Raw genomic sequence first — 27,325 nt, 5'->3', positions numbered from 1 at the left:
TTTGCGTGTGTCTTGGTTTTGTGTACGTTTGAACAGCCGAACAACATACATTTTGGCCCAATTTTTTTTCCTCTTGTTGTTTGTTTGTTGTTGCCTTATTTTTTTCATCTTTAAATCGTGATTATTGTGACATCCCATCATCATCATCATCATCGTCATCAATTTGATTTGAGCACGAAAGAATTAAAACAAAAAATTCCTATTATATTGAGCTGATTACTGATAATTATTATTACTATTTTTCTCTATAGAGATATCGATGCCAAACGATTTCAATAACAACCAAACCAAATCTAATCCAACCCATTTCAATACCGATTGAATCATTTTTTTTTGTTATGTTAAACAACCAATAATAGTTGATAATCTTGGTTATCAATTTTGTTTTTTTATTATAATCATCATTATCATCATCATTGAATATGTTTTTTATGGCTGACTAAAATTGTCACTATTTGTCAACTAATTTTGCCTGTTGCAATAACTGTTGTCGATGCCGTTGTTATTTGTCAATTTACAAATTACATCTACATGTGAAAAGTAACAAAAAAAAATTTGTTCGCCCATTTTTTTTGACGGAAAAGATATTTTTTTCGAAGAAAAATCCTATATGATTGATTGATTGTTTTTTTTCGAGTGCCTTCAATGCTTCGGAAACAAAGATTGACCGAAAATAATTAGTTTTTTGTTTTGTTTTTTTGTGGCTCATTTTACTCGATCCCACTAATATCAACTCGAAATGTTTTCGTCATTCAAAACAACAACAGCAAAAATGTTCGATTCCTATTTCAATCCAATTTGGTGATTTTTTTTTGTTTGTTTTGTTTTTTATTCGATTGAAAATTGATATTTATCAATCAATCAATCGTCGTCATCATTAACATCAAGATTAGATCAAAGGTTATTTTGTTTTTGAAACATTGAAATTAATCACAACAAAATAATAACAACAAATTTTAGAACTTTAGTTTTTTTTTTTGAATTCGTTCATTTTCAAATTTCTTTGCTGTTGAAATTTTTTCTCGGCATACGATCAGATGATGATGGGGATATTATTTCGATCATCATCATTTTTATTGATGATTATATTAATATCAATTTCAATGGTAAACACAAATAAAATTGAAGATAATGATAGAAAAAATACTGTACCATCACTTTATCGAATATTTAAAGTGTTATATGTTAGAGATTCATCGGATCATTTAACAAAACCACTTTGTACAGTAAATTTTTTTACATCATCATCTAATCTGGTAAGATGTTTTTTTTTCACTTTGTTTTTGGATTGAATTCAATTTCATTTTTTTCCAGTCAATCATCAATGATGAATATCGACCATATAGACATCATATTAATGATAATCTTTGTGATCCACTTTCAGCCACATTATTAGCATCAGCAGTGTTTGATAAAAACATTGATATTAATGGCCGTAAATATTATTCGTTTGATTATCGAGAAGAATGTTCAATTAATGAACAGGTGGAAAATTTTTTAACGTTTCACTTGAATCGATCAAATGATAATAAAGCAATTCCATTAGGAATTTTATTTTTAACACCTTGTCAGGTCAATATTACTGCCCGTTTTAATCTTAGTAATGAGTAAGTTTTTTAAATTCTGTTATTTTCAATTGAAAATAATTATAATGGAATTTTTTTTTTTTTTGATTTAGTACCATTGAATTGATGGAAAAATATAATATTACAGTGTCTGTGATTAATATGAAGAAAAATACGAGAATAGAAATATTTTCTTTCGATCAAATACGATGGCCAAAACAATCAAAACAACAATCATTATCATTTAAATCATTCATACCAATGATAATTATATTCTTGATTGCTATAATCACAATATTTATTGGTTCATATTGGAGTGGTTTAGTTCGTTATGAAATCTATCAAACAACATTATTGAATATTCTACCTACTGATAGTAAGTATAAATGATAATGATGATGTCTATTTTTAATCTTTGTTTATTTTTATTTATTTTATAGATAAAAATAGACAAACATCATCTGATTCAGATAAAAGATTATCATCATTAAAACGTTCATCAAATGATAATAATGAACAACCATTTGCAAATATATCATTATATTCAGTAATATTATTGGTTATATTTATGATTACAGCATTATTATTATTATATTTTTTCTACAAATATTTGGTCTATTTTATTCTGGCCTTATTTTTGATTACATCAATGACATCAATGTTTATATGTTTAGAAGCATTTATTGGATGGTTACCATTACCGGCTTCTATAATGAAAGCAACATTTTCAATACCAAGTTCTTCATGGTGGCGAGAACAACATTTAAAATTAATCGACATGATTATTGCCGTTATTAGTATCATTGTACCAGCATATTGGTTTGCTGTTCGTCATCAATTTGATGGTGCATGGATTATACAAGATTTTTTGGGATTTTTTTTCTGTGTTAACATGTTAAGAACATTACGACTTCCTTCATTGCGTATCTGTACATATTTATTATCGATTCTATTTTTGTATGATATTTTTTTCGTTTTCATTACACCATTGTTAACATCCAAAGGTAAATTCCCAGTTTATTTCCTGTTAATAAATTCATAATTATAATTTGTTTGTTTTTTCAAAAGGTCAATCAATAATGGTTGAAGTTGCAACTGGTGGAAATGGACAATCATCATCATCATCAAATTCGATAACAAATTATCTTGAATATCGTTGTGAAGGAAAACCTATTGAAACATTACCAATGTTATTTCGTGTGCCACAAAAATTATTTCAATATGATCCATTGGATTTTTATGATGTTTGTACACGTGGTTCAGATTCAATGCTTGGTTATGGCGATGTTATGATACCAGGCCTATTGATTGCATATTGTTCAGCATTTGATCGTATTGAAAACATTCCATATTTTTTGTATTTTTCTATATCTTTGATTGCCTATTCTATTGGATTGATTGTTACATTTGCAGGTAATGAGAATTAATAATTGTTATTTTTCTTCTGATTAATCAATTAATTACATTTTATTTTCCGACAAAAATATAGCTTTAATATTTATGGAAGGTGCTGCCCAACCTGCACTTTTATATCTAGTACCATTTACATTGTTACCATTATTTATTATCGCACTAATACGACGTCATTATCATTCATTATGGAATGGACCAGAAAAATCATCATTATCATTGATTATGAATGATGAACAACAACAACAACAAGTGATACCATCATCATCATCATCATCATCGACAGCATCAACATCATCTACTAATGATGATTGTAATGTTAATGTTAATGAATCAACAAAATGATTGACATCTGGTGGTGAATTTTTTTTTATTGAAAAAGAAAACAAAACAACAACATTAACAGCTGAGTTTACAAAAACAAAAAAAAAAAATTCAAATCAATCAAAATAACGATGGACTAATTTAAGAAAAAAAACGTTGTACGAAAAAAAAACAATACAAAAAATCATCTTGAAAATGAATTAATTTTGGATCTCTTTATAATGATAGTAAATTTTTTTTTCAATTTTCAAAATATGTAATATGTGAAATAATCAATAAAAATTGATAATTTAAAAAAATTTTGATGAACTTTTTTTTTAATTAAAACAAAAGGATAAATTTATTTGTCAAATCATGGTATGTTTTTTTATTTCATTTTATATTTTAGCTTTGATCTAATGAATGCAACAAACAAAATGAAAAAATATGAAATTGGATCCAATACGGATAAATAATCGATTATAAAATCGATATATCATCATTATTATCATTATCCATTGAATATTAGGCTACATAAGCATAAAATGAATGAATGAAATTTTTTTCATCGAAATATAATATCCATGGATAGAGTAATTGATTTTCAAAAAAAAAAACAATTTCGACAATGTTGTTGTTGTGTGGAAGTGGGACTTTGATTTCATTTCATTCAAGGTAAACATCTTACATCTTAGCTTGTTGAACGTGGTCGATGATGATGATGATGATAATTGAATAAATCTTGTTTTTTTTATTTGCTGAATAAAAATTTGCATGGAGTTTTTCTCACATTCTTTCTTTATTTCTCTTTTTTTTGGATAGTGGTGTTTTGCTCATTTTTCTTTTCTTTTCTGATTTGTATTATGTAATTGATTGTTTTTATTTTTGGAAATCTTCATTGATTTTTGTTGTTGTTGTTGCTAATTAAATTCTTCGTGAAATCATTGATCTTATTCCGTTTTCTTGTTTTTGTTTATAAAACTTATTCAATATCCGCTTATTCGACAAATAAATTGTTTTGTTTTTTTTCAACCGAAAAAGAAATCATTATCCACGATGATCATTCGAATTTTTTTTGTACTTGATTTTTTCCTAGGTTAATTTGAGTTCATCAATAATAATCTAATGATAACCCGAAAAAAAACATTTTTGCTTGTCATGATTTTCTTATTCGGATGTTGTGTTTTAATGTAGAACATTTGTATTTTTTTTCAGCTGTTATTTGAAATTTGATTTGAATTGAGATAAATATTTCAAATCAACATACAAACGAACGAGCAACAAAATTACCATCATCAATAATGGATGAAAAAACTAATAATGATGATGAAACGGAAACCAAAACTGTGATTAAAAATAAAGAAAAATTAGCGATAAAGAAAAATCGTCGTTCATCATCAATAGTACCACCAAGAATACCATATAGAACAATATTCAAACCAGATTCGATTAATAATATTTATCTGGGTAATTTACCAATTGAAGCAAAAATAATTAATTATGAAGAAACATCATTCATATTTTCACCATATATCTATCATATTGAATTAAATCATGGACATTTTAATTGGATTATTAAACGTCGTTTTAATCAATTTCGTCAGCTACATAATCAGATTCGAATGTTTTATACAAAATTAGCTATTCCATTACCAACCGAAAATAGCCGTCAGAATCGTAAAATTCTTGAACGTTTTGGTGAAATTGAATGGCCAAAATTTCCTTTTTTACCCGAAATGTTTTATATTGCCGATGGTATTAGCCGTCGTATTGTATGTGTGACCGAAATATTTTATTTTCATAAAATTATTTTCGAAATTTTATTTTAATTGTTTTGTTTTCATTTGAAAAATAGAAAATTCTTGAAGATTATCTTCGATTTTTACTTGGACTTTCTTTATTTCGTCATCATCCATCATTATTACAATTTTTATCAATTAGTCCATATTCATTTATTGAAGATCTTGGTTTAAAAGGTGAAGAAATTTTAGTAAAAAAACGTGCCGGTGGTTTTCGTTCGGCAACATATTGTGTTCGTATTGAAAATTTTTTCACCGATCTTACTGGTCATTGGCGTAAACGATGGCTAGTCGTCAAGGATACATGTTTATTTTATCTAGAACCTCATGATAAAAAAATTCATTATGTAATGTTATTTGATCCAGATTTTTATGCTGATTCTGGTATTAAAGAAACTGGTATTACATTTGGTGTACGTATACGTAATTTGTCTCGACAGCTTGTAATGAAATGTTTTACTGCAAAACAAGCAAAAGAATTAGCTGATTATTTGAATGAATATTCTCGAATTAATGCCAAAGAATTTGTTCAACGTAATCGTTTTGGTTCTTATGTTCCGGTACGAAAATCCATTCATAGTCAATGGTTTGTTGATGGTTGTGCTTATTTTGAAGCTGTATCACAAGCAATGGATATGGCTAAAGAAGAAATTTTTATTACTGATTGGTGGTTATCACCTGAAATTTATCTACAAAGACCTAGTCTTGGTTTAGATTGGCGTCTGGATCGTTTGTTATGGAAAAAAGCATGTTCCGGTGTAAGAATATTCATATTACTGTATAAAGAAATGGAAATTGGTATCAGTATTAATTCAATTTATACAAAACGTACATTAATGAAAATGCATGAAAATATTGCCGTATTAAGACATCCAGATGCTGTACGTGGTGGACCATTATTATGGTCACATCATGAAAAATTAGTTATTATTGATCAACAGGTTGCATTTGTTGGCGGTATTGATCTTTGTTTTGGTCGTTGGGATAATTTTGAACATCTTCTCATTGATCAAGGTGGAATTTTTTTCAAAACACAACCAAATGAGTAAGTTGATTCTATTTGATAATAATTTCATTCGAATTTTTCTCTTGTTATCTTTGTTGTATAACAGCATTATTCGTAATTCAACAAGACCTAATGGTTTATTATATCGTTCAATATCACAACCATTTTTAGCTGATATTTCTTTAGAAACATCTGATAATAATTCTCCCATTTCCAAAGAAACGATTCCTACTGCTGGTAATGGTGGTGGTAAATTTCGAAAAAAACGTTCTATAACTACTAATGCTGTTTCCATAGCGAATAATGATAAACAAAATGGACCAATAAAGATGGTTGGTGATGATACCATTGAAACAAGATCGGTGGCCGATATTGAAGAAATTCTTATTGAAAATGAAAACATAAGCAGACGTTCATCATCATCGTCATCAACAGTGGACAATGATGGAGATGATGATGATGCGGATTATGATGAAATCGATGAAGAACAACAAGTAAAAAAAGTTATTTCACAACAGATGAAAGGAAATTTTTTCTCAAAAAATCGAATTACAAGAAAATTACGTGCAAAACAAACACGTGCAATGACACGTCTTCGACGTATTCGGCGACGAATTAGACGTCGTGTACGTACATCTAAAGCTGAAGAAATATCAATCATATCAACCGATGAAGATAGTAATGTAGAAATAACACCGGATTTTTTTAAACAAAGTATACCACGTGTACAGAATAACAATGATGATGTTTCATATGATGAATTGGAAGGTGCAGCTAAATTATGGATCGGAAAAGATTATACAAATTTTATTGTCAAAGATTTTACTCATTTAAATATGCCATTTCAAGATTCGATTGATCGTAATACGACACCAAGAATGCCATGGCATGATGTTTCTTGTGTTGTGATCGGTGATGCAGCACGTGATGTTGCACGTCATTTTATCGAACGTTGGAATCATACAAAATTTTCAAAAGCAAAATTTAAAGAACGATATCCATGGTTAATACCGAAAACTTATCGAAAAAATTTGTTGATTACGACGAATGCCAATGTAACTGATGGTCAAATAGAAATGGATCAAATACCACCTTATTTAACTCGGGCTCATCGTGTTCGTTGTCAAACTGTAAGTTCAAATTTTTTTCGAATTTTAATAATTTTTTTGTTTCCTTCCCCCAAAAAAAAGTTACGTTCGGTTAGTTCATGGTCGATCGGTAATCGACAAACGGAAGCATCAATTGTTGATGCATACATCGAAGTGATCAATCAGGCTGAACATTATATTTATATTGAAAATCAATTTTTTATTTCACAAACAAAAACACATCTTGAATATACAGATCTCGTTAAGAATCGAATAGCGGAAGCCCTTTACAGACGTATATTACGTGCCTTTCGTAATGGTCATACATTTCGTGTATTCATACTCATTCCATTGTTGCCAGCGTTCGAAGGTGAAGTTGGCACCAGTAGCGGTACAGCAATTCAACAAATTATGCATTATAATTATTCAACAATTTGTAAAGGTTATGATTCATTAATTGCAAAATTAAGTTTGGAAATTGATGATCCAAGTCAATATATTGGTTTCTATAGCCTTCGAAATCATACCAAATTGAATGGACGATTAGTCACCGAATTGATCTATATTCATAGGTAAGTTACTGTCATTTTATTTCTGAAATAAAAATCGTATTCCAACGTTTTTTCTTCTTTTTTTTATTTTCGATAAAAGCAAAATTCTAATAGCAGATGATAAAATCAGTATTATTGGTTCGGCCAACATTAACGATCGTTCAATGTTGGGTAATCGTGATTCAGAAGTATGTGTAATTATTGAAGATGAAGAATATGATTTCTTTTTTATGAATGAAAAACCATATAAATCGGGAAAATTTTCCGGTTCATTGCGACGAATGTTAATGCGTGAACATCTTGGTATATATAAGGAAAACAAAGAAGATATGCTCAAAATGACCGATTTGGTTAATGATCCGATTTCCGATCAATTTTGGAATAAAATTTGGAATGCCCGGGCAAAAGAAAATACTGAAATTTATGAAAAAGTATTTCCGATTATACCTACGGATGATGTAAGAAAATTATCTGATATAAATATCTACTTAGGAAGAGAAAAACTATATAAAACAGATCAAACAAAAGCTGAAGAAATGCTTTCATTAATCAAAGGTCATCTAGTCATGTTACCATTACAATTTCTTTGTGAAGAATTACAAATCATTTATAGTGCACAGGATCGTTTTATTCCACAGATTATTTGGACTTGAAAAATGAATGAAAACGCAAACAATGACAAAATCAAACGATAATTTCAAAATTTCCGAATCACCGTAATTTCATAATTCGATCGTTCGGGAAATTTCTGGGACAAAAATTTGTAATTTTACAATGAAACAATCATAATACATTTTTCATACATTCATTCAATACATTTAACATTTTATTTTATTTATTCATATTTTTTTCATCTTAATGTCTCTCTATATATAGAAAAAAAAGAAATAAAAACATAAACAATTTATATATTGAAAAATGATCGTGAACAGAGTGAAATTTGAAAAATCAAAATCAATTGTAAAAAAAAAATCAAATATAAAATTGTAAATTATCATCCTAAGTAAAGTAAAAAATTCAAGCGAATGTAAAACAGATTCTTTATTTTTTTCAACGATGTCATCGAACATGACAATCATCCGAATCTAATTGATCATTAGAATTATGATGATTATGATATGATTGTTGATGGTTAAAATACTGATTCAATTGTTGAATATAATCATTATCTTCAAGATATGCATAAGATGGTTTAATAATATTTTCATAAACAAAATGTATCGTTGTAGGATTATTAGGTATTACACATTGTACAAGTATTATTCCTTTTATAACAAATCCAAGAGGAATTAGACTTCCAAACAATAAATCGACAGTAATGAAAAATGACATAAATATCCAAAATCTTTATTTTTTTAAAAAATTAAACATTATTAATCAGGATTAAAGTGAGGGAAAAAAATAAATAAATAAACATACTTAACCAGATCAATTAGATCTTCACGTTGTAAATTATCATTATATTTAAGTTTATAATATGAACGATATGATGGATAAAGAAACATGATTATGCGTGATAATGTATCTAGGAATTTATAGCTAAATATAAGATAACCAATTGATAATATTAATAATATTCGTGCTAAAAAATGTTTTGATATATTTGTACGTTGTTCTAATGTCATCAATGCCTGTACAATAAGATTATCTTCAGTTTCAAGAAAACGATCCATTGTTTCAAGAACATTATTAAACATTGTTTTTAATGCTGCAGCTTGTTGTTGTTGTTGATTGATAGAATTGACAGAATTAGCTGCTGTTGTGGATTTATTTTTTGTTTTCATTTTTTCGTTTGATTTTTTTTTCACTAATTATTTTGATGACGATGATGATTTGAATTAGAAAACAATAAATTTTTTCTTTTTTGGCAAATTCGATCAAATATAATTAGTGTAATATGAGTTTTGAGCATCAGCAACAAATGATGATCATTCGATGATCAACAAATAAAATGATGCGTTCGATTTTTGATTTTTTTTATGATGATGATGATAATGTAAACTGTTTATTTGATTGTTTGTCATCATCAAAACATCAAAATAATGATGATTTCAACATTTTTTTTTGTTGTTGTTGTTTTGACTGTTTTTTTTTTCATTCATATAAAAAGATTATGTATTCAATTTCTATTGTATGAAAATGATGATAATACTTTTTATTATCATCATCATTTTAAAAGAGACGTAGAAATTGAGTTGTTTTTATTATTATTAAATGTGATTCAATACCACCACCACCACCACAATATCATCATTATACAGGACTTGATCGAGAAGCGATGGAGCGATGGATAGAAAGAGACGATCATTATGATCTGTCATTTTTTCCTTCTGTCAGTCTGTGTATGGAAAGAGTATGTATTTTTTTTTTCAATGACGACCATTATTATCATCATTATTGTAATGATGATGTTGATGGTAGATTGAATCGTAATAGTGGTTGATGATGATGATGATGATCGTCTACGACGTTTGTCCACAAAAATAACAAATAACAATCCAAAAGAAAAAAAACATTGGAATTTGATATTTAGGCGCCCATATTAAAACCAGGAAAAAGAATGACGGCTACCATACTTGTTGCATATAAGAATAATTATTATAATTAAAACAAAAACAAAAAAACAATTATGTTTATAATGATGATGATAATGAAAACAAAAAAAAAAACGAAACAATAAATTATAGGGTAATGAATTTTATTATGACGATGCTTTAATTTTAAATGATCAACCTTTTTATTCATTAATTAGAATTCAACAACAAGAGCCACATTGAAATTTGATTAGTTCAAATTCGAACAAAATAAAATTCGAATCTTTTTCATTTTTACGGAATATAAAATGGCATCAAATTTGCCTTTATGGCGAATTAGGAAAAGACGGAATTTTATTATTATTATTATTAATTTTCGGTTCGATTTTATTCGTTAATTAATCAATATTCATGTCATCATTTGGTGCAACATTATTCGATTCAATAATCACTGATGAAAATGATGATAATAATGATATTTATGATGGTGATAATCGAATGAAAAGTTTAGGAAATCATATTAAAAAAATGATTCGTAATTGGAATATACCTGATAATATGGAAATATTATCGGAAGAAACATTTTTTGAACATCAACATCGACAACAATATCGTCAACAACAACAACAACAACAGCAACCAATGGAAGCATTATATCGTTTGATACGAATGGATATTTCCGAACAAAATGTTAAACATTCAAAAAATGATAATGAAGCAAATCGTTTTTTACAAATGGGACTATATTTTTTTCGTAATCGACGATATGTTGATCTAAATTTAGCAATCAATTGTTTTTCACGTGCAATTTTGACAGCAAATAATACTCGTTTAGTATTTGAATCATATTATCATCGTGCATTGGCATTTTTATCGAAAAAATTATTCTATTATTCATTTTTTGATTCAAATTATTATCTGGAAAATGTTATAGAAGATAGTGATAATAAACGTACAATAAGTGAATGTTATATTGAATCATGTGTAGAGATTATTGATTCTAACCTGAATAAAGCATCATGTTTTGGTCGTTCGGATTATCGTATACAACGTTGGATGCGTATAGCTTCGGAATTTTTAGATCGTGCACGAATTGAATTGGCCATACAGATGCTTCAACAAACAGCAACACCAACAACAACAACAACAACGACAACAACCGCAACAAAACCAAAACCATCTGATCGTTTAATACAATGGATGCGTAAATTAGATACATTTGAATTTAAAATTGATCTAACACCAGCAATGGCTGCAAAGAAATTTCAATTTTTTCCTTATAAACATAGTAATATTGAACAGGTTGTTGATTTGAATCAAAATTGTTATAAAGATAATCAGGTTCAACCACGTGGTCATGATATTTTGTATGAAAAACCATTGTCAGCATTAACAACCAAACCACTTCGTTATTGTGGTTGGTGTTCCAATTGGATTGGTTATAAATTTATACCATGTACAAGATGTGATCAAACAATTTATTGTAATAATTATTGTCGTCGTTTAGATGAAGAATTTGGTGGACATTTTAAAATTTGTTGTTATCATTATCGTGTTGCTGAATTATTAGGTGTTGAGTGTTATATGATTTATGCTGAAGCAGCAAAAACAAAAAAAATTATCATTCCATCATCATCGTCATCATCGCCATTACCAACACCATTATCATTATCGATGGGTCTAAATACACCTAATAATGATGATGATCAACTACAACCATTCAAAATTGCTGTTGATAATGAAAATCAAATCCGATTTCGTGCAATTATTCTGTCATATATTATTCAGCAGAAAATTTTTCGTGGTACATTACAACCAAATGTTCATTATTATCGTGAAATATTAACCGATTTACGTAATCGTTATCGTTCACCATTTTTAGCAAAACGTATTTCTGAAAAATTTATTATCGATAATGATGGTACATTAATTGTACAGAAAAGATCCGATATATATGGTAATGGTGTTATCGAATATCTAATTGAATGTTGTACAAATAATACAACAGGAACCGCAACAAACCAAACAACAACAATACCATTTTTAGAATCATTACCAATGAATACGGACAAAGATCTTCAACAACAACAACAGAAAATTGGTAATATTGGTAGATATTTTAAATCCGGTAAAATTGTCTACAAAGCATTAGTCGATTTTGATCAAAGAATTCAATTCTATCCACGTCTAATATTACAATTATAAGTGAAAAAAAGATAACAACAACAAAAATAAATTATTCAAAAATTTTTTTTATTTTAATAAATATAAATATCAATCAAATTTTTAATGAAAAAAAATTTATAATAATAATAATAATAATCGAAATTCAAATTCAGATTAAAATTTTCAAATAGCAATAATAATAATAATAATAATCTGTGAATACAAAAATATTATCTTTTTTTTTGGTTGTCCAAATGGAAAAAAAATGATGTGTGTGTCCAATTTTCTATAGCAAATAACAACAACAATAATGAGGATTTGGTTTTGTTTTGTTTTTTTCACCATTTATCAACATGGAAAAATACTATGCATCAATATTATGAATGTGAAAATGTAAAGTTTTTTTTAAGCAGTAGTGGAGAAGACATTTTGATTTTTTTTATAGAGAATTTTGCGTAGAATTGAAATTATTGATATCGACAAACAAAAAAAAACATTGCCAGTTTTCATATGTCAATGATTAAAATTGATCGATGTTGTTGCTGTTGTGTTAATAACACTAAATAATAACTTTTGTTTTGCTTTTATGGAAGAAATATGTTTCGATGATGATGAAGATGATGATAGAAAAATTAACCACAAGTAAAAATGAGAGATAATTTGAATTGATAACTAACAAAAAAAAAGATATTCTAAAATTCTTACTATGATTTTTTAAAAATTTTCGTTTTGTTTTTTTTTGGACACAATGATGAGATTAGATTATTTCAAATAACAAAAGAGAATTTTTCTGAAGAAAATACTGATTTTTGATCCCATTTCATTTTTATTGGGAAGCTATTTCCTGAGCATGAAGATTGTTAATCATTCACGACGTAAACGTTTATTATTTGAATTTTGATTGATATTTATATTAGAAGACGATTGATTTGTGCGTATTTGTTGTCCACCACCGCAAGTTGATGATGGTGAATTTGCTATCGTTGATTTGGATCCATAGTTCGTCGTCGTCGTCGATGATGATAAAATATAATCCATTTCCGAAAATGGACCACAAGAAGACTTACCGGCTAGTAATAACGGAAATAGAAAACATTTATATAAATTAATTATAGAAACTTTCTTTTTTTAATTCAGAAAAAACTTACTCGAAAACATTCGATTTGTATTACCAATTCCGGTGCTGCTACGTTTTCCGTGATTAAAAATATTTACTTGTGATTGTGCTGTTAGCTGTAATTGTATGGCTGATGTATTCAATTTATCCGCTGTTAAAAGATTTTTGATACCGGAAAATTTTTTACTAACTAAAATGGCAACAATTTTTCCATCATTATGATGATCATCATCATTTTCAGTGTCACCACCATTGCTAAAATGATCCATTTTTTCAATAGATTTTGGTTTCATTTCTATTTCATTCGAATCGCCATTATTATTTATTTCCTGTTTAATTGCCATAACAGGTGGCGTTGCCGGTTGTTGACCAATCGATGCTGCACGTCTTCGTCGTCTTTCACGACCAATTAGATGTTGATTACCACTAACAATATTTATATTATGATTTTCTGAATTTTCAATCAAATCATCCGAATGATAGTGATGATGATCAACATCACCAATCAATGATGATTGACGATTTAATTGATGTTTAATATTTAATGTTGGATCAACTTTAATTATAATCTGAGATCTTGTACGATATGGAAATTTTGATATTGTCGATACAATTGGTTTTGTCCAACCAATATGTAATACAGGTGTTGTTGAATCTTCTTCCCATGCACAAAGACCATCATAAAATTGTAACAAATATACAAAACATTCTGGATCATCAATAATGGAATCTATTCGATTACCAGTATCATCATTACCATCAGCTGCAATGGCGGTAGAAGTAGAATATTTTACTACATATGGTATGAGATCATTAGATATCTCTTGAAATTCTTTATAAATTTCTTCATCATCACGTGTATAATTATATTTCATTACAACACGTGCAGCATCAGCCCATGCTCTAAATGCTTGTTTAAATTGTCGTTTACGAAAATAATAACCACCCAGGTATGTATATGGATAGACATGATAATCATTATAATACTTTCGTGCAGATTCAATAGCTTCATTAAATAATTCTAATGGATGTTTACGTGCTGTTGTTGAATGAATAGAACAAACATCTTCGATATCGCCAAGATTACCCAATGCCATTGGATAACGTTCTAAATAACCGAAATCATATAGGATCCAAAGAAGATGCTGTTGTAAAATGGCCAGCTCTTCTGAATCTTGTGTTGCATTTATCGATAAATTCATAGCCGATACAAGTGTTCCTATTGTTTGAAATCGATCACATGTCATCGTGTTACCATTTAAATATAACCAACAATTCAATGATTCCATAGTTGTTGGTATAGATTGTCCACAACGATCATCATTACCACATTTTCCATGCCATGTAACTTCACATGTTTCACCTTAAATCAATTGAATCATAATCAAAATAAGAGAAAAAACAAACAAACAAATTGACTTACATTGACCAAATGTAACCCATGCATGATCTTCAGACATAACAAGTCGAACGTCATCAAGGCCAAGAATCTGACAAGCTGCCAATACTGTATATGCAACACCATAACAATCCAATTTATTCTCACTAACATAGCTATAAATTGTTTGTAAATGTGCACGATCTTTATAATGTGATCGATGTAGATTTGACCAGATTAATTCAGAGATCTTTTTTATAAGCTCACGTAAATCATTGTTTCGGTTGGTAGTAGTTGTATGATTTGAATCTTGATTACTATTACTGTCATTATTTGGCTTATTTATCAATTCAACATTATCCGTTATAAATTTATCGAGATCAATCGATTCTATTAAAATAGATCAAGTAAAATAAAAAGAAAATAAATCAAATTAGTAATACACAATCAAAACACACACACACACTGACACCGGTACCGGTCGATCTGTCAAACTAGATATGCCTGTCGGCCAATGTGTTAACAACAACTTCAGTCAATCTTTTTTCTCTCGTATCGATCTTCACTCTACATTTCATTCAATGATCCAAACACAAAAAAAAACAACAACAGATGTCTATATGAATGATCATTGTGTTTAAGTATAGTGTGTCCTGGATCTAAACGGACATGACAGCTGTTCCAAAAACATACAATAGTTTTTACACTTCATTAGTTTTCAATGTACAATTCACCACTCTCGCGCGTAGGGTCAACAAGTAACGAACTTTTTTTTCTGTTGTTGCTTTGCCCCCATATTTGATATTCATTTCCGATCAGTATAATAATAATGAAAATCGATTTTGTTGTTTTTGCTTACCTTTAATATGTTGTTGAAATTTTTTCAATAAATTTTCAACATTTTCATAATAAACAGTTGGTATTGGTATATCTAATGGTGTATGTATTATATTCGATACAATTGGTACAATTGGTGCAATCGATGCTTCAGCTGGTGAATAGCTACCATTATTCATTGTTGTTGTTGAATTTTGTCTTTGTCCATTAACATTATCTGTCATTATTGATGGTGACTGTTGTTGTTGATCATGAGAATCGGATAAAGTTGTTGTCATTGAATTTTCATTGTTGTTGATCGATGTTGTTGTCGTTTCCGAATGATCTACATATAGACCACGTGTCAAAGATGTTTCAATAATACCCAATACAATAGATAATAATGCTAAATCTGGTTCATTTCGATTCGTTGATTGATCATTATTATCATCATCATCATTATTATCATTAAATTGTCCAGGATCTAATTGTGATCGAAATAATTCACAAACAGAACCGATTGTACGTAATGGAAAAAAACTACGTATCGATCTTGATGAATTTAATGTCGTCGTCGTCGATGATGATAATGATGATGCCGGAAGACTTGACTGTTGTTGTTGTTGATGATCTGATGATTTCGATGATGATGAATCAATGATTGATTTAGCTGCTTGTTTATTTTGACAACGATTAGATCGTCTTCTTTGTTGTTGTTGTTGCTGTCCTGTAGATTCATTATCGTTAAAATTCTTAATCATAGTATCACTAATTGTCGGTGGTAACGTCGTTTGTGGACATGTTGCCGATGTCGATATATCCGCTAGCGGATGTTGTTCCGTTGCTGTTGCTGTAGCCGCTATTTTTAATGTTCGATTTCTTAAATTCATTGTCGTTATTGGACCGATTGTTGTTGTTGTTGTTGCAGATTGTATGTTTGTTAAATTTTTATTCTCATTACTGGCGATTGTTGTTGTTGTTGTTGATAATTTTGATTTTGATAAATTTAGTTTTGTATTATTTGGACGTATATTTGATGATGTTGATGAATTATTAATGAATTGTTGATTCGTTGTCGTTGTCGTTGATCGTCTATTTGGCCTATGATTAACATGAAGATTTTGTCTGGAATTTCTTCGAACATAATCATCATTATCATCAATATGATGATGATTATGATCATCAATAATTATCATAGATTTTGTTGATGATGATTTTCGATGATGATGTTGTTGTTGTTGTGATTGCCTTTGTTCATTATAATGAACACCGGCATTATTATTATTATTATTATTATGTGCTGTCATTTTTCGTTTACGTTGTTGTTTTGATTTTGATTTAGATTGAAATTTTTCATTCAACAAATGACAATTCGATGTTGACAGTTCATCGAAATGATTCTTTAATAATTTTTTAATAGTTTTCAATTGATTTGTATCATAATTATGATGATTCACTAATTCAGTTGCGAAAATTTTCTGATGATCGTTGTTGTTATTATTGGAATATTTTTTTATTTCCGTATTTTGATTCTGTTGTTGTTGTTGTTTAACGAATGTCGCTGCTGTATGATGATCATTGATCTTACTATTCTCACCACTACTTATTTTATCATCATCAATGTGAGAAACTAAATTACTCAATGTGCTGCTGCTCGTATGTTGTTGTTTGAAATAATTCTTGCTGTTGGTGCTGGTGCAGCTGCGGCTTTCGTTGTTGTTGTTGTTGTTATTATTGGTGCTGCTATTGCAGCTATTTCGGGTTTTTGTTTCTAAATTACCAATTGTGATAGTGGTGGTGTTGGTGGTGGTGGCAGTAGTAATAGCATCAATATCAACGACGGTATTATTATTATTATTTAACAAAATGTTTTTTTCCAAATTAAAAATGTGTGGATTATTTAATGATAATGATTTTGGATCATCATCATCACCAGGACAAAAATTCTTTTGATATTGATTCTTATTATCATTAATGGTTGAATAATGACAGCTAGTTGATGTTGATTTTGTTGTTGATGATAAATGATTATCACTATCAATGTTTGTTTGATAAAGATTATTCAATAATATCGATGATGATGATGATGATTGTTGTTTGGTATTCAAAGGAATAATATTTGTTGTTGTAGTTGTAGTAGTTGTTGTTGTGAGTGGTTCAAGAATTGTAGTAGTGGTAATATTTGATGATGATAGGATCTTACCATTATCATTACAGGTATGATAATGATGTTTAGAGAAATCAATTTTTTCTTGTTCTTGTTGTCCAACGATATTACCAAATGATGATGATGATGATGATGATAGGATTTTATCATTATTATTATCATCATCTAAAATATATTTTGTTAATCGGCCAAAATTTTCTGGATGATGATAATGATAATGATGGCGTTGAGAATCAATGTCGTTTGACGCAATCGCAATCCAATTCGGTGTTGATGTTGATGTTGATGCTGTTTCCGTATAGGTAGCCATTATTATTACATAATAAATTTGAAATTTTCATTTTCTTCAATTGATAATGTTGATGATGATGATGTGATTCGACTCAATTCCTGTCTGGAGTTTTGGAAAAAAAACGAAATTTCTATTTTTAGGTTTTTCCTGGTTTTCACCATCGACAACTGCTACGACAAATCGTTGGTCAAAATCTATATATTTGATAATTGAATGAAATGATGCAGGGTTATTCCTGAATAAGTTTTTTGTTGAATGTAATCAAAAAACAAACTAGGAATTTCCGGGTAAACAAATATAGATGCTGATGCTGATGAAACACGTGATTAACAATGTTTGCAATTTTTATGTTTGTTTTGCAAATGTTGCACAAAAATCCAAAAAAAAAATTGATGCGGCAGAGCACTATGTCTATGTCTTCATTTATTTATGTCTGAAATGAAATGTTTGAAAAATGATACCGTTTTCGTTTTTGGCTGACACAAATATAAACACAGACTAAAATCATTTTATTTCATAATATGATTATGTCAAGGTTATTTTTTATATTCTCGCGGTCGAAAACAAAATAGAAAAATCCCAAAGACCAACCCAAAATCATTATCAATTGAAAATGTTCGAAATGGAAAAATTCGTTCGATCGAATGAATTGAATTGAAAAACAAATGTGATGATGAGGGGTATATGAGAGGTAGGGGTATTAAACATCCGGTCATGTACCGCCCATCATCCTATTTTTCTGTTTTGTTCATTCCGAAGTTACAAAAAAAAATGGGCGGTCGATAATTTCACTTACGTTTTATTTGATTCGATCAAAAAAATTTGGTAAACTCGTTTTTTTGCACGTAGCCGAAAAGAAAAAACGTGTGTTTTTTTTTGTGCGAGTGTCATATGACCAAACAAGAATTTAGAATGAACAAAAAAAAAATTGTCTTCCTTGAAATTGCATAAAATCATTTGAAATCTCTTCATATTTTATTAGTATAAAAAGGTAGTTGAGTAGAAATGGCCTTCAAAATGTCGAAAAAGGTTGATGAGAAACAAAAAAAAAGGTCGAATGTCATGGCCAAAATGATTTTCTTTTTTCTAAATAGAAAATTTCAATGTCAAATTCTTATGTAATGATTCATTTCATTCATTCATTCATTCAATATATATAGGAATCATTATCACATGATGATGTTACCCTCTCTCCATTCTCACCCACACACACAAACACAAATCATTGATTTTACCCTCGTTGTCTTTTTGTTTGGTTGGTTTTTAAACCAAAAAACAAAAAAAAACTAAACAAACATTTTGTTGTCAAGGACACGGACACGCACACAAACACTTACTTATGATATATTCTAGAAATTTCTAGATCATCATATGACCACACCAGAAAAATTGAATTCATTAATTTAATAATTCGGTATACCCATCAATCTGTATGTCCTTGATATTTTGATCAATTTTCAAGTTTTACGATGGCGGAAATTTGTCGAAAAATAAATAATGAATATTTTATCTATTTTGATAAGATGAGCCTACTATTAGTGTAAATAGTTTGACAACAGTGTTGTTAATTAAAATCAATTTTAATTATCGATAATTTTTTTTATTCATTAAATTTTTATCAATCAATCATTTTGAATAATGAAAATACAATTTTGACTACAAAATTTTCTTTTGCCTATTTTTGTTGTTGTTTTGTTTCCAATCATAGACAATTCTTCTGTTTTTTTAGACGGCAACTTTTGTAATAATCAGATAATATTCATATGATAACAATGAAAACAACATAAAAGCATAAAGTGAAACAACAATTTTATCCTTGGTTCCTTCACGCAAATAGATTGGAATATGTGGATTCATCTGAAAAGGAAGAAAAAAAATCAAAATTTAAATCATTTTTTTGTGGAATTTTTGGTTAGAATTACCTGATACCAGATACGTTTCTTTTGAATATTTTTATATTGATCCAATTCATACAATGGATTTGTTGGATCTGGACATGGTGGTAATGCTGAATCGGGTATCTCTTTCCAGGATTTCCAACCATGTGGATTTGGTTTTGCTGCCGGTGCAGCCGATAATGCACGCATTGCTGTATACTAAGATAATATCGGGAATAGTAATTGAAATTCTTTTTTTATTTGATTCTTTTCACTTACCTTGAACAATGTTGGATTCATCATCATTGCTCGTCGAACGTAAACAGTACGAAGTAAATTAGCCATCCTTTTTGTTTGATTGATAATTTAAATTATACTTCGAGGTTTTTGAGGAAAAAAAACGTAACGATCAGAACAAAATAATCGAATATCAGACAAACACACACACACATAAAAAGACAATAACAACTCGGTCAAACTCACAGACCAAAAAAAATGGTAATGTTCATAAAGGACGAATGCGTATGTCACGTGTGTTTTTTTTTATAAAAAGAAATCATGGAAAAATTAAACGATAATCAAGATGGAGATATTATCATTGAAAAAGGTAGAATGATTAATGTCGAATTTTTTTCAGTGATGAGCTATGATTTGATTTGATTTTTTTTCTATCCGATTAACAGGTGTAGCACCGATACGAAAAGAATTTCTGATCGAACGTTGTCCAACAATTAATGTTGTTGACAAGAAAAATGATGGATTCATCAGCGGCGTTGAAAATGATGATAATTCAGAAAATAAACGTAAAATTAGCAATGATAATGGATCGGAAAATCATGGTGATAATGATGATGATGAAAATACAAATGAAAAAAGGAAAAAAAAAGATGCGTGGCCAAAATAAACAACGTCGTGGACAAATGCATAAAGCTGTTAAACAATTAGGTGAAACACGTAATCATCGTATTTGTCGTGCTTATTTTCGTGAAAATAAATGTCCATTTGGTGATAAATGTACATTTTCACATGATATTGATGCATATCTAAAGGAAAATCCTGATCGTAATGATATCGGTGACCATTGTCCGAATTTCGAACGATACGGTAAATGTAATGCCGGTATATTCTGTCGTTATGGTAGTGGCCATCTACGTGATGGCCATTTCAATGTTATTGATGAAGAAAAATATGAACGAATTAGTCGTGAAGATCGAACCATGAATTATTTATCCAAAGATGTACAATTTCAATTGCGAAAACGAAAATATGATTTTAGCGAAGCTAATCGATTTAGTCAACAAATTTGTTCGGTTGATAATATTCGACTGGCAGAATTGAAAAAAGAACCAAGACCGAAACCATTAAAACGAACGATTGATTTTCGCGGAAAACTTTATCTAGCACCATTAACTACCGTTGGAAATCTACCGTTTCGTCGTATTTGTAAAGAATTTGGTGCCGATATAACATGTGGTGAGATGGCCGTTTGTTCATCATTGTTAGAAGGTTCCAGTTCCGAATGGGCATTGATTCGTCGTCATTCTACTGAAGATATATTCGGTGTACAGCTTTGTGGTTCAGGTCCAGATCAATTAGCACGTTGTGCACAAATTATTTCCAATGAATGTGATGTTGATTTTATCGATCTAAATATGGGTTGTCCAATCGATCTAGTTTATCGTAAAGGTGCCGGTTGTGCATTAATGGAACGACGACGTAAATTGGATAATATTATCTACAGTAAGTTTTTTGTTTTCAAAATGAATTTTTTTTAAAATGAAAATTTCATTTATTTCCAGGTGTAACATCGGTAACAAACATACCGTTTACATTGAAAATGCGTACAGGTGTACATAATGGAAAAAATATAGCCAAAAATCTAATCAATTCATTACGTGAATGGCCACGTAATCGTTTAGCAATGATCGCTATACATGGACGTTCACGTGAACAACGTTATACAAAATCGGCTGATTGGTCTTATATTGGTGAATGTGCTGTTGATGCACATCAATCATCTATCAATAATAATGATGATAATAATGATTATAAACCATTACCAATATTTGGATCAGGTGATATAATTTCATATGAAGATTATTATGAAAAATTGGAAAAATATAATGTTGATGGTATAATGATTGGACGTGGTGCATTAATTAAACCATGGATATTTACTGAAATTAAAGAAAAACGTGTATGGGATATTCGATCATCCGAACGTATGGATATTCTACGTCGTTATGTTAATTATGGCCTATCGAATTGGGGTTCCGATCGTGAAGGTGTTGAAAAAACACGTTGGTTTTTACTTGAATGGTTATCATTTTTACATCGTTATATACCTGTTGGACTGTTGGAACGATTACCACAACAAATTAATGATAGACCACCACGTTATCGTGGTCGTGATGATCTAGAAACATTAATGTCATCATCATTATGTAGAGATTGGATTTCTATTTCCGAAATGTTATTAGGTCCAGTTGATGATGGTTTTCAATTTATACCGAAACATAAAGCATCATCTTATTGAAAAAAATTTTATTTTTATTAATTTTTCTAAATTAATTAATTAATTAACAACTTTTTTGTTTTGTTTTTTGGACTAAAATTTTTTTTTTGGTTCAATTCATTTATTGATCAACAAAAGCTGGCAAACCAAATTGTTCGGGTCGAAAATCCAATAATGAATTCAATAAAAGTGATGGTTCACAAGAATTTTTTGGTAAACGTGGATCTGGTACCCAAACCGATTGCATACCGGCTGCATTTGCAGCCTGAATCCCAGCAACCGAATCTTCAAATACCAAAACATTGGACATTTTTTCCATTGGTGGTGGTGGTTCAAATCGCCGTGCACAAACCAAAAATGTTTGCGGATCTGGTTTACCACGAACAATTTCCGGATCATTCGATGCAACTACAATATGATGAAATAATTTAAATAATTCCTGATGATGTTTAGTTTTTAAATCGAATGCAAATTGTTTTGAACTTGTTGCTATTGCAATAGGAATTCCATTTTGATATAAATGACGAATCAAACGTTCAGCACCTGGCATTAATGGAACATAATCGGAAAAAACTTTTCGATATTCTTCATCAACTTGTTGTGTATATTCATCAACAGTTAATGGTAATTGAAGTTCATTGATAATAATCTGTGCTCCTTCCGGATTAATACGACCCATAATTTTCACTATTAAGTTTGTTTGGTTTGATGATAATGATTTTATGGATTTTCGTTTTTTTTTATTAAAAACTTACTTTTAACTTCAAATGGATAATCACGACCATACCGTTGTGTAACCGAATTGATTGCCTTTTCATACATTGTTTCTGTATCTGTATTTTTTATTCAAATTAATTCAATTTGTCAGAGAGGTGAAAAAATAATTACCCAAAATCAAACCATCCATGTCAAAGATAACATGAGTTATGATTTTCTGTGGTTGCAACGGTTTTGATGATGATGATGACATGATGTCAGAATGTCAAATTACAAAACAATAGAAAAAAAAAGAAAATAAAGATTCCCAACAACAACAGAAAAATTTAATCAAATCTGATCAAATGATTTAAATAAAATGTTTAAAACAGTAAATAATTTTTGGTTTTCAATTCCATTCGAAAAATCAAATTCAATTTAGTTTCCAAATACGATTAAATCTTCCTTCTTTTTTTTCCGATGATGATGATCATTTATCACAAAACACACATGGGCGCCATTAATGAACAATGTTACCGGAATGAATTTTGAAAAAAAATCCTGATGTAATCCTTGTTTGATATTTTGAAATTTCTTTTTTTTCATTTAGGATTTTATTTTGTCAATGTTTGGTTTGCATCATCAGTATTAATATCATTTAAACCTAATTCTTCATTTTGTTCCCAGCTACGTTCATAATGTTCAACATTATTAGCCTGTTCAACAAAACTATTTCCACATGGATCATCCAATATAATTGTTAAACCAATCATATCCGTTAAACGTTGTTTTAATTTTTCAATTTTTTTACGGATTTCATCGCGTGTAGAATCACCATCAATAAATGGATTTGTTCGTTGAAGGTCATCGATTATATTCATACCTAATCCTTGTATAGTTGTATAACGACCTGAACCAGATGAATTTAATGTTAATGATAATTCTGGTATTAAAATATTACATGTATCCGAGCGTACAACTTCTTTTTTTAAATCATCATCATTTTGAATATTTATGGTAATACGTACACCTTTTGATTCGATACCGGCACCAGATTTTACTTCATTCGTACGATTACCACAGATTTCACAATTTGTAGCCATTATTATTATTTCTTTAAAATGTGGAATTTTTGTCAATTTCATATTAGTAAAACAAGGTGCATTACAATTTGGACAATTTGTTGGAAATTGTAAAACTTCATCTTTAAGATTTGTGGAATTTTCCGTTTGAGATGATTCATTAGGATCGATTTCATAGATTCCAAGTAATTTATCTTCATCAATTGTACGAATGAAATTCGTTGCTTTTAATTGTGGATCTGATTGTGGTGCAAGGAAATTTTCAATAAAACTATTACCACTTATATCTTCAATAATTAGTGTAAATGTTTCCGATCCATTTTGTAAACGGCGCATTTTTTCAATAAAATCAATCATAGCTTTTCGTTGTTGATCATCATCATTGAATTGTTCATTATTTTGTAAAGAATATTCTAGACCGGTAATGGTTCGTTGTAAAATACCTTCAACAGTTGTAATCATACTATTTTGTTGTTTAATTTCAAAATCTAATTCTGGAATTTTTACATGAGCCCATTCAGTTTTTATCAATTGTCGGCTAAGATCTTTAACGTTCGATACAGTCAATTCATAACGTATACCTTTTTCAGCAATTTTATTGGCCGGTTGAAGTTCATTATTACGAAAATTACAATATGGACATTCAAATGACATGACAACAACTTGACGAAAAAATGGAATATCTGTCAACAACATACGAGTTGTACCATCTTTACCACAATTGACACAATAACAATTTTCAATTTCAGTCATATCATCATTTGGATCTTCGGCAACTTTACGTAAATCGGCAAATAATTTTTCGGACATTTTCGGTTTCTTAATTTTTTTGCAATATCAATAAACTTGTAAAGAATAAGAATTTTCTCGAAACAAAACATTTGATTTGAAAATCAGCATGCGTTACCATCACACAAAAAAAAGTAAGGAGAATACTCTCCAAAATTGAAGGTTTTTTCCTTCAATTTTGCGCAGTGTTTACCAACTTTGAAGAGTGTTAGCCAAATTTGGAGAGCATTGTGGAGAGCACTGTTCAACGTTGGTAAGCATTGCTCAAAATTGGAGAGTGCTCTCCAATCAATACTCTCCAATTTTGAATAACATTCTTCAACGTTGGTTAACACTATTCAAAATTGAAAAGTGAAAACAATCGAATGATGGAATTCGGTAATTCTGCTAAAAAAATGTATCCGACAGTGATTCCGATGAGATTTTATCACGAAAATTAATTAGAATTGATGCTAATGATAAAGATGTAAATTTTTTTGGTTATAATCGATAATTGGAATGGAATCTTTGATATGTAACAAGTTGTCAAACATATCTCCTAATTCACTCTTGGTTCTTTTTGGAATTGAAAATATTTTTATTATGTGGTCCATCGATTCAAAAGGATTCATCATCTCTAAAATACATCAATTCACAAGTTGGAAAAAATGATAATTGAATTAATTTTTGTCAATGTTAAGTCTATGGAAAATAATAATGCATTCTTTTTTTTCAAAAAATTCCATAGTTCGACAAATGATCTTTTGCGCATATTCAAATGCTAACTATTTTCTATACTTTTCTTTCGTCCAATCAGAATGCAAGTTTCAAAAGTTCTATTCAACGGTCGTCAAAATCGTTTGTCCTCGTCATTCTATTTCGAACTTTTCTATTTCGAACTTGGTGACGGTTGTTTTTTCGAACGTTTTTTTCAGGTTGATTTTATAAGTTATTTTTTCCATTTTAATCATTAATTTTGGTCCAAATTTTTGGAACAACCACTCGTATTGATTAAAGATTATCTTTGTTTATGCTTTTATTTGTTTCAGATTAAAAATTGGCCACCAAATTGATGAAAATTGTTTGGACGAGTTGTGATGCAATTGACGAAAAATGATCAGTTTCTCGATGTCATTTATTCAAGTTTGTAATTATCAAATGATATTTCATTTTAAATAAATTTTCATTTAATCACATCTTTTCCAGTTTATTTTTTCAGTTTCATTATGGTGCTAATTAACATTTCCAGTAAATTAATAAAGGTAATATTACCATTTTGAGTAACATGAAAATGACAATTTTTCTTCGTCTTAGCATATCATTCGACATGGCAAAAGACTGGATAATTGGTAAGAAAAATACATGGTCCAAAATAAAACTACTGATTGGATCGATGGACTTCAAATAAGGTAACTTCAAAGTAACTTTACAATCTAATCCATAATTCTTCCACTTTAGTTCAAAATTTTGCTAATGAATGTCGAAACAATATTCGAATGATTATCATGTTCCCGATCGATTTGGCGATTCCATTGTTCATCGGCATCTGATTCAAGAATAGTTTGACAATGTTAAACAATAGGCTAGGCTAGGTTAGATTAGAATTAGGAAACATGGTCTGAGCTATTTCCTATTGAATTCGATGCCTGATGAGACTTTAGAACCAAAAAACGATCGAAAATTATGATATCATTCGAATATTTTCAAACTGGAATGGATACTTGCAGTTAATGATGGTAAGTTTTTGAATCCAATGATCGAAACTATCAACTAATATTCTTTTAAATTCAAGATCACCGCTGAGAATGATGGGATTCAAATATTCAATTTTATGGATCAAATATGGACATTGAGTTTTGAAACATGAATCGGATCGCTGGACATCGAATATTCAATTTTGGATCGATTTGGAACTGGACAAGAATGGATCAACGTGGGATGTTAAATATTAATGATTTTTATGATTCAAATTTTTTAATTATCAATAAAATTATAATTAAATTTTAATTTATGTGTAATTAAATTAATATGGGGGCGAATGCAATAAAAGGGGGGAGAACCTGCAACAATCGATTATTCGCTGCATGCGATTATTGGTTTTCAATTTTGGAGAATGCTCTCCAAAATTGAAATTTTGCATGCTCCCAGATTTGGAGGGTATTCTCCAATTTTGAAGAGCCTACTTTTTTTTGTGT

General features: G+C 29.3%; 9 protein-coding genes and 1 long non-coding RNA gene across 14 annotated transcripts; 5 read left to right on the top strand and 5 right to left on the bottom strand.

Annotated features, from left to right (window-relative positions):
- The first annotated feature begins 500 nt into the window (after positions 1 to 500).
- LOC113789458 (signal peptide peptidase-like 2A) lies at positions 501 to 3,598 on the top strand. The gene is made up of 7 exons (XM_027338996.2): positions 501 to 900; positions 961 to 1,256; positions 1,315 to 1,607; positions 1,679 to 1,941; positions 2,006 to 2,569; positions 2,634 to 2,978; positions 3,055 to 3,598. The coding sequence occupies exons 2-7, from the start codon at positions 1,038 to 1,040 to the stop codon at positions 3,318 to 3,320; spliced, it is 1,950 nt and encodes a 649-aa protein (XP_027194797.1). The 5' UTR covers positions 501 to 900; positions 961 to 1,037; the 3' UTR covers positions 3,321 to 3,598.
- Positions 3,599 to 3,846: 248 nt separating this feature from the next.
- On the top strand, positions 3,847 to 8,530 carry Pld (Phospholipase D). Its single transcript, XM_027338908.2, has 5 exons — positions 3,847 to 5,050; positions 5,134 to 6,122; positions 6,190 to 7,213; positions 7,274 to 7,743; positions 7,823 to 8,530. Exons 1-5 carry the CDS (start codon positions 4,580 to 4,582, stop codon positions 8,373 to 8,375), a joined length of 3,507 nt encoding a protein of 1,168 aa, XP_027194709.2. The 5' UTR covers positions 3,847 to 4,579; the 3' UTR covers positions 8,376 to 8,530.
- LOC113789395 (receptor expression-enhancing protein 5-like) lies at positions 8,531 to 9,648 on the bottom strand. The gene is made up of 2 exons (XM_027338924.2): positions 9,142 to 9,648; positions 8,531 to 9,067 (listed from the first exon to the last, which is right to left on the bottom strand). The coding sequence occupies exons 1-2, from the start codon at positions 9,504 to 9,506 to the stop codon at positions 8,782 to 8,784; spliced, it is 651 nt and encodes a 216-aa protein (XP_027194725.2). The 5' UTR covers positions 9,507 to 9,648; the 3' UTR covers positions 8,531 to 8,781.
- Positions 9,649 to 10,667: 1,019 nt separating this feature from the next.
- On the top strand, positions 10,668 to 12,594 carry LOC113789384 (uncharacterized). The gene has a single exon (XM_075821659.1). It carries the CDS (start codon positions 10,668 to 10,670, stop codon positions 12,459 to 12,461), a length of 1,794 nt encoding a protein of 597 aa, XP_075677774.1. The 3' UTR covers positions 12,462 to 12,594.
- On the bottom strand, positions 12,493 to 18,458 carry Mnn1 (menin 1). The gene is made up of 4 exons (XM_027338902.2): positions 15,777 to 18,458; positions 14,963 to 15,307; positions 13,571 to 14,902; positions 12,493 to 13,492 (listed from the first exon to the last, which is right to left on the bottom strand). The coding sequence occupies exons 1-4, from the start codon at positions 18,208 to 18,210 to the stop codon at positions 13,287 to 13,289; spliced, it is 4,317 nt and encodes a 1,438-aa protein (XP_027194703.2). The 5' UTR covers positions 18,211 to 18,458; the 3' UTR covers positions 12,493 to 13,286.
- A 1,295-nt stretch (positions 18,459 to 19,753) lies between these two features.
- LOC113789438 (uncharacterized) lies at positions 19,754 to 20,493 on the bottom strand. The gene is made up of 3 exons (XM_027338974.2): positions 20,349 to 20,493; positions 20,115 to 20,288; positions 19,754 to 20,049 (listed from the first exon to the last, which is right to left on the bottom strand). The coding sequence occupies exons 1-3, from the start codon at positions 20,412 to 20,414 to the stop codon at positions 19,918 to 19,920; spliced, it is 372 nt and encodes a 123-aa protein (XP_027194775.1). The 5' UTR covers positions 20,415 to 20,493; the 3' UTR covers positions 19,754 to 19,917.
- A 42-nt stretch (positions 20,494 to 20,535) lies between these two features.
- Dus3 (Dihydrouridine synthase 3) lies at positions 20,536 to 22,683 on the top strand. The gene is given in 4 exon segments (XM_027338967.2): positions 20,536 to 20,676; positions 20,753 to 20,937; positions 20,939 to 21,809; positions 21,869 to 22,683. Coding segments are annotated over 4 exon segments (1,842 nt in total). The 5' UTR covers positions 20,536 to 20,627; the 3' UTR covers positions 22,606 to 22,683.
- LOC113789437 (pseudouridine-5'-phosphatase-like) lies at positions 22,684 to 23,830 on the bottom strand. The gene is made up of 3 exons (XM_027338973.2): positions 23,473 to 23,830; positions 23,340 to 23,417; positions 22,684 to 23,271 (listed from the first exon to the last, which is right to left on the bottom strand). The coding sequence occupies exons 1-3, from the start codon at positions 23,552 to 23,554 to the stop codon at positions 22,706 to 22,708; spliced, it is 726 nt and encodes a 241-aa protein (XP_027194774.2). The 5' UTR covers positions 23,555 to 23,830; the 3' UTR covers positions 22,684 to 22,705.
- On the bottom strand, positions 23,606 to 25,642 carry Zpr1 (zinc finger protein Zpr1). Its single transcript, XM_075821660.1, has one exon. The coding sequence runs from the start codon at positions 25,170 to 25,172 to the stop codon at positions 23,895 to 23,897; it is 1,278 nt and encodes a 425-aa protein (XP_075677775.1). The 5' UTR covers positions 25,173 to 25,642; the 3' UTR covers positions 23,606 to 23,894.
- Positions 25,643 to 25,773: 131 nt separating this feature from the next.
- Positions 25,774 to 27,137, top strand: LOC142645450 (uncharacterized). Of its 5 annotated transcripts, none has more exons than XR_012846574.1 (6): positions 25,774 to 25,788; positions 25,948 to 26,277; positions 26,337 to 26,392; positions 26,445 to 26,539; positions 26,589 to 26,866; positions 26,923 to 27,137. It is a non-coding gene; the product is annotated as an uncharacterized LOC142645450 (long non-coding RNA). The 5 variants fall into 5 exon arrangements; XR_012846573.1 differs by lacking the exon at positions 25,774 to 25,788 and adding an exon at positions 25,811 to 25,825; XR_012846577.1 differs by lacking the exon at positions 25,774 to 25,788 and having other exon boundaries at positions 25,881 to 26,065; positions 26,180 to 26,273.
- The last annotated feature ends 188 nt before the right edge of the window (positions 27,138 to 27,325 follow it).

Source organism: Dermatophagoides pteronyssinus, unplaced genomic scaffold (assembly GCF_027571235.1).
Source record: "Dermatophagoides pteronyssinus isolate colony J.1.1.1.1 unplaced genomic scaffold, Derpt_VIB-CSIC_2022.12 sq0012, whole genome shotgun sequence".
Lineage (NCBI taxonomy): Eukaryota > Metazoa > Arthropoda > Arachnida > Sarcoptiformes > Pyroglyphidae > Dermatophagoides > Dermatophagoides pteronyssinus.
Note: the sequence above shows the minus strand (reverse complement) of the source record. Positions and strands in the feature narration are given on the sequence as shown.